Genomic DNA, 7,228 nt, shown 5'->3' with positions numbered 1-7,228 from the left:
CCCAGTTCACAAGAGCCCCAAGAGACCACCAGGGACCACAACTCTGATGCAAGCACATGAGAGTCTTTATTCAAGTTCGAGCCTGGGCTACAAACCTTCCTGATGGAACAGAAAAGAGAGTGACTCCTAGCTCTAGGTAAAGGGGTTTATAAAGGGGGAAAAAAACACAATCGGGGGGTTCTAAGCCTTGGCATTACATGAGAGGGTAAAAGAATGTTGGTCTCTTTCCCAGAGCCCAAAAGGTGGGGATGATTTCACTTCAAGGACATCAGACAGTAGCTTTCTACATAGTAGTTTAAAATAGAGTTTGGAGGTCAAGATGGAATCTGTCCTGCTGTTTTTTGTTTGTTTGTTTGTTTTTGTTTTTTTCCATTGGCCATGTGTCTCTAAGGACAAGTTAAGTCAGGATAGAGTCTTAAGAACAAAATGGAGTTTATTCTGCTACTTCAGTCTCTTCAGAAGCTAGGGTAGGAACTCAATGCAGGAACTGGAGCATAAGCAATGGAGGAACACTACTTACTGGCTTACTCAGCCTCCTTTCTTATATAACCCAGGGCATGCTTTCAGGGGTGGCCCCACCCACAGTGATCTGGACCCTCCCACCTCAGTCATTAATCAAGAAAGTGCCCCACAGGCTTGCCTACAGGCCAGCTTTCCAGAGGTTATTTTCTCAATCAAGATTTCTCTTCCTGGGCTGGAGAGGTGGCTCAGCGGTTAAGAGCACTGACTGCTCTTCCACAGGTCCCGAGTTCAATTCCCATCAACCACACAGTGGCTCACAACGATCTGTAATGGGATCTGATGCCCTCTTCTGGTGTGTCTGAAGATAGAGACAGTGTACTCACATACATGAAATAAATAAATCTTAAAAAAATTCATCTTCCTAGATATGACTAGAATTGTGTCAAGTTGAAAGAAACCAACCAGCCCAGATTGTCATGTACCTAAAGCAGTGTACAGAGTATAAAAGGGTGATCTTACATTTCAGTATTGTACATATGCACAGAAATTTGAGACTGTCAGTGAATAAAGACATGCTTTTTTTTTTTTTTTTTTTTTTTTTTTTTTTTTTTTTTTTTTTTGATACAGGGTTTCTCTGTAGCCCTGGCTGTCCTGGAACTCACTCTGTAGACCAGGCTGGCCTCGAACTCAGAAATCCACCTGCCTCTGCCTCCCAAATGCTGGGATTAAAGGCGTGCACCATCATGCCCGGGTTGGCTCTTGGTGGTAAGGATTCATCGTATCTTTTAGCTATTTTTATTAATAAATTGCATGTGTCTGTCTTGATTTTTTTAAACTGTCATAGTTATAAAGGGAGGAGCTCATACTTACTAATCACAGTGGTTGCATTTATACATCTCATTTTGGCATATTTATGATGTATCTGATTTGTCCATAATTGTTATACCTCTGCAACCATTATTACCATGCAAAACCATGTGTGTTATTATAGATTATAGCCTAAAAGATGTTGTCATGTTTTAAAATTACACAGATCAACTACTCTTTTATGTTAAGAGATGTAAGGAAATTTTAAAGTTATTTTCTTCCAGAATTATTCTTTAAGATTTTTTTTTTTATCTTTTGAGATAGATGTTAAAGATAAATGTAATTGTTTTAGATTTTAAGAATTTAGATTATGCCATTTGAAGTTGTGTTTGGAAGAGGGAGTAGGGACCATAGTCTAACTCTCAGGAGCACAGTCAATAAGGTCACATGATTGATAAACTTCTACCCATTACTAATTTCTGGTAGATTTTTAAAAGGCTTGCAGTGACCAGGAAGTATGGACTCAGGATATTTATTTCCAGGCAAGGGAGAAGGTGAGTGTAGTAAGCAGAACTTTGCAGAGCTTGTCCATGTTTTCTGGAGTTTGAAGAGCTTATCATGTTCTTCCCTCTAAGGAGACTTTCCTTTGGGAACGGGTGTTGGGTAGGGTTCAAACACCCACCACTTCCTACAACACTTCTTCACGTCGTTACATACGCCAATAGTATCATCTGAGGATGTGCACGCTAGGTCTTTGCATATTCCTTTCAACGAAATGCACTGCTTTTCCCCTGGGACAAGGCCAGCCTTTCCTGCACAGGAAGGAATTAGACAACACTGTTAATTCACTTTCAAAGTACTGTAAATGTGCCCAAAGCCACAATCCTAGAAAATGGCTCTGGAATGGGAGACATAATACTGACTAAATGCCCAAATGCTTGCACAGAAATAGTGTACCCCCTTTTTTGGCAATGGGGGGGTGGCGTTAAGCATTTGGGATTAGATACACCTTGGAGTGAGCGTGCTAACTTGTGAGGTTTCAGAGATGTGGTCCTCCTCCTAGCAGCACACTTTGAGTGCATGGAAGTATTACTGTTACCATGATGGAGAAGGTGTCTTTGGAACTTCAGCAGACAAGCATCAATACATCTATCCAGAAACAGTTTGAACAGCAGGACTCATCCCGTGCTCACAGCATCCTCATCAGATGCAGATGCTCTCATCTCCAACTTTATAGAAAATCAGTCCATTCTTCTGCTTCCAAGCCATCCACCCCCCTTCAGAACTGAGTAAGAAACATGCTTATTGAGTTACTCCACGCCTTTTGTGTCTACATGCTTGGAGAGACTTCTCAGAGGCTGCAAGCTTTCCTCAAGTATGTCCACATGTTTTCTTAGTTCTTTTGGCTGTTAAGGAGAGCATAGCTAAGGCCACATGTCAGTGCCTTTCCAGCACCAGGAAGGTTCATGACTTCCACTGGTGATGACAGCCTTCTGCAATGGTCTTCAGTAAAAGTAGACTCAGTGGTTTTAAAACAAAGCTCATGATGTTAGGAGAGGAAAAAAGAGGCAGGGGGGATAGAAGATTGGAAAGAGGGGTTAGGAGGTGGGTTTGATCAAAAGACATTATATGTGTGCATTAAATTCTTAAACAATAAAAAATAAAAGTAAGATTCTTTGATCTTTTCCTGTCTTGGGCTCACAAAAGACCTGGTCATGTCACAGGCTCCCGTCCACTGAGGACCTGTGGGACTTTGATTTACTCCGTCCTCACAGTGTAACCCGTTTGAGAGGAGCAAAGGAAGGCTTGCTTGCTCTGGAGGGGCCAGGGATCCTGACTTGCAATGCAGGTCTCTCTCTGAGTTCCCTGTGACCTCTGCAGGAGGCTAGCTCTCTCCTTGTCCTAAACAGCCTCTCCTTACTCTTATTATGATAAGAAGCCTACCATAAGGCCCAACCTCTTAACCCTTTTAAGAGCTAAAGACATGAGGTTTTAGAATTCACCTATAAAACTTATTCATCAAATGGTTTAACTGAATTTTTATATCAAACTCTCCAGTCCTTCTCCCACCCTCACCTCCCGGGCCTGATAACCACCATTGTAGTACCTATTCTTTTATTTTAGATCCTTGTATAAGTGAAATAACATACCTATTTCATTTCACATCCTTAGTAGCATCCCTGGTCCTTTAATGCTGTCATACATGGCAAAACAAACAAACAAACAAACAAAAAACAAAAAACAACCCCCAAAACAACAACAACCAAAAACACACACAAAAAAAAAACCTCCGTAGTTTCCTCAGTACCTACTTAAGAGGTCTAGAGGGGAAAGTCTGAGGTCTAATCAGTTAGCATTTTTATGTCTGTGTGGACTGGTGAAAATAACAAGGACCCAGAGGAAGAGAAACGTGGTTCAGTGCTGCAACCACACGGGTGATCTTAGCACAGCCATACTCTTCATGTAAGTATGAGTTCTGCTATCCAGCGTGGCCACTAACGTAACTTCCAATAATTAGTGTCCTATTTTACATCACAGGCCCCTGCGAGTCTGTCCACTGCAGCCAAACTTTCTGACTATAGCTGAGAAGTGGATGGAGGATTGGATCGTCTCCTTTGTGAGAGCACAGCTATGTGCCAGGTAGATAAGGAGGATGCTCATAGACTAGATTCAAGTTCACTAGTGGGAGCCTCTGGTTGTGCTGAAAAGAATCTCAGAGATGAACCAAGAAGGGCTCTCTCAGTGAGGACAGACAGTAGTTTGAGAGATGTGGGCACCCTGCTTTTACTACTGTCCAGTCCTCTGCTCCCTGACGTATGCCCAGCAAGCCCCCTTTCTTCCAAAAAGTAGTGGGGAAAAGATTTTTATAAGGTTCTCACCAGGTTCTGCATGGAACAGTCAGAAGAGGCCCTTGCTTCTAGATTCTAACATTTGGATGTATGAACTGTGGGTCTCAGGGACGCGCCCTTCACTGAAGCTTCCCGTCGTCATTACTTTCCCCATAATTCCCCTGCTCCCGTGTTTTTAATTTATTTCTAGTACTTACATACATGTCTCACCAATCAACTCTGTCCACCTCCATCCCCTCAGCAATATAAATTAATCTTTACTCTCTTTGGAGAGTGAGATGCTGACGGTAGCCCATTTCTTTTAAAGTATACTGTCAAGGAGCTTTTCTCTCTATTTCTCTTAATTGGGCTTCTCCTCTCCGTGTTGGGGTTCTTTGTCCCCATTTTATGTTGATGGGGGTCCTCGACTCCTTTCTCAATTGGGATATCATCAATTCTGAAGGTGTTGGACTTTGGGACACTCAAGTCTATGTCCTGACATCTGAGTTATTGGGGGAGAAAGTACACGTGTGCACCCCAGTAGACCTCCTAAGAAGTCCAGCTCCTGAAGTCATTTCCCACCTTACCTCTCAGCAGCATCATCACAAAGAGGAAGAGGACAGGCAGGAAGGAACAGGATCGCATGGTCGAGTGGCCAGCAGTGTGAAAGGTGGTCGGTGCTGGTGAGGCTCAGGGGTTTTTATTCACTTCTGGGGGCCCGTGGTTCCTCCTGACCAGTGAAGCTTAACCTGCAAAGAAGGAAAACTGCTTTTGTGGGAGTATTTCCAAACCTTAGGGTTTCTAAATTTGGTGACAAATTAACCTAATAACAGAGAACCAGATGGTTAACGGTGTCCTTCTCCTTCCTGTGTGTTCTCAGTTCTACCAGTGGTACCACCGTCAGCCAGTTCTTTTTTTTTTTTTTTTTTTTTTCTCTCCTATACAATAAATGATTAAATTATTTACCTGCCATATAACAGTTATGCCTGTTTGCTNCTAATAACAGAGAACCAGATGGTTAACGGTGTCCTTCTCCTTCCTGTGTGTTCTCAGTTCTACCAGTTTTACCACCGTTAGTCAGTTCTTTTTTTTTTTTTTTTTTTTTTTTGGAAAACACAATTCATGATTAAATTTTTTACCTGCCATATAACAGTTATGCCTGTTTGCTGAGAGCAGTGTTATAATCAGCTCCATGTACACGGCACGTAATGGTCAAATTAGGATAACTGGCAACCTTCCTCCCTCAAACATGACCAAGCGCTTCCCCGCTAGTGTTTTGAACTGTATGATTAAACGTTACACATCTTGTTCTAATAACCCACTGAGTTCCCTTTGTGCTGCCTTGTATGCTCGTGGTGTGAGATTGTCCACTAGAGCATGGTCCACCTACCAGGGCCATGTCTTTGGAAAAAAAAAAAAAACCAACTCTTCCTCTCCCAGAAGTTGTCCATAGCTTCTCAGATGTGGGGTGCTTGCGAGCCCTTTGTGCTGAGATATTAACTGGCTTGATCTGGTGCAGGTCTTATGCAGGCTGATCACAGATGTTGTGAGTTCATCAGGACAGTTACTGTCATATCCAGAAGAGATTGGTTTGCCCTGTTGTCTCCTGACTTCTGTCTCTTAGAATCTTACCTTCTTTCCTTCAATGCTTCCTGAGCGTGGTGAGTGTGTGTGTGATACAGATGTCTTAATTGTGACTGACATTTCATAGTCAGTTATTCTCCACACTTTGACCAGTTGTGAGTTTAGGTCTGAAAGCTGCTCTAATCTATGGGTAGAGAGATGCATATTCAGAGGACGATATGATCAATACCTCAGAAGTTTCGTCGAATCATTGCAGTAGGTTTACTACTGGAACCCATGAGCTCCCCAACTATGGGTCTTTGGCCAGATTTACAGCACTGCATGCGTTCCCTTCTTAGGAGCGGGCTTTAAATCAGAGCAGAAAACTATGGATCACCCTCTAATGTTTTTAACATTATTGTGCCTATGGACCTGTCTTGCAACAACAACAAAAGATACACAAAGTTGGGAGTAGGTAGGAAGGGGAGGGGCAGAGAGGAGAGGAGGGTCTGGGAGGAGTTAGAGGGAGGACTAGTGGTGAATATGACTAAAATACATTGTGTTTTAATATGTGTATGACATTCTCAAATATCAAGAAATATATATTAGAAGTGTTGCTTGCTGACATTTCTCTCCTGCGCTTCTTCCTCTCCCTGGTCCTGTGTCTTGGCACCTTTCTCCACGTTCTCACGTCACCCATCCCTGCTCCAGCTCTCCTCTCATTGTCACTCTCATTGTCCACTCTCCTCTCATTGTCAGCTGCTTTAAGCTTCCCTAATGAGTGAGGACGCACTGCATCTGCATTTCTCTGCCTGGTTGATCTCATTTCCTATGTTTCCTGATTCTACCCATGGTGTCACAGATGAAAACAATGTTCAGACACCTTTCAAGGGCTTCATGAGAGAGGAGCTCACTGGGATAAGTTGCCAGGTTAGGGGAGTGTGTACATCATGGAGAGGAGCACACAGAGTGGGAGGATGTGTGTGTCTCCTGTGCTTGGCTTCACAGAACACCTTAACTAACTTCCCACCCTACCCACATTGCTGACAGCGGGAGAATCTCATCCATTTTAAGTGACTGGATGCTATTTTATTATATTCGTGATCAGGATATCACATTCTCTCCATCCCTCCAAAGATGGGTGATTAGGTGTGTTCTGTTTCTTTCCTAATGTGAATCGTGTTCCAATGAACAGTGGAGTATAGACGGATCTTGAAAATACCATTGCATTTCCTTCTAGTTGTGCGACTGCTGGATCCTGTGGTTCTATTGGTAACCCTGAGCAGCCTCACTCTGCTCCCTTCCCTGGCTGCACTGATCTCTATCCCCACTGGCTTTTTGTGAGTTCCTCCCCACCTCCACAATGTCACTGGCTTTTGTGTTTTATATATATACTGTCTTAGTCAGGGTTTCTATTTCTGCACAAACATCATGATCAAGAAGCAAGTTGGGGAGGAAAGGGTTTGTTTGGCTTACACTTCCATACTGCTGTTCATCACCAAAGGAAGTCAGGACTGGAACTCAAGCAGGTCAGAAAGCAGGAGCTGATGCAGAGGCCATGGAGGGAT

The 7,228-nt window shown here is 43.1% G+C and overlaps 1 protein-coding gene across 1 annotated transcript; it reads right to left on the bottom strand.

Moving 5' to 3' along the window:
• Positions 1-1,805: 1,805 nt before the first annotated feature.
• Positions 1,806-4,761, bottom strand: Defb130b (defensin beta 130B). The gene is made up of 2 exons (XM_021182697.1): positions 4,685-4,761; positions 1,806-2,081 (listed from the first exon to the last, which is right to left on the bottom strand). The coding sequence occupies exons 1-2, from the start codon at positions 4,740-4,742 to the stop codon at positions 1,900-1,902; spliced, it is 240 nt and encodes a 79-aa protein (XP_021038356.1). The 5' UTR covers positions 4,743-4,761; the 3' UTR covers positions 1,806-1,899.
• Between the last annotated feature and the right edge of the window lie 2,467 nt (positions 4,762-7,228).

This window comes from Mus caroli, chromosome 14 (genome assembly GCF_900094665.2).
Source record: "Mus caroli chromosome 14, CAROLI_EIJ_v1.1, whole genome shotgun sequence".
NCBI classification, from domain to species: Eukaryota; Metazoa; Chordata; class Mammalia; order Rodentia; family Muridae; genus Mus; species Mus caroli.
This window is presented reverse-complemented; position numbering and strand designations above follow the sequence as displayed.

Bases quoted from the DNA above. Each gene is read 5' to 3' on its own strand.
- Defb130b (XM_021182697.1), bottom strand. From the start codon at position 4,742: ATGCGATCCTGTTCCTTCCTGCCTGTCCTCTTCCTCTTTGTGATGATG. The intron at 2,082-4,684 runs GTAAGGTGGGAA...CTTCCTGTGCAG, and splicing joins TGTGATGATGCTGCTGAGAG to GAAAGGCTGGCCTTGTCCCA.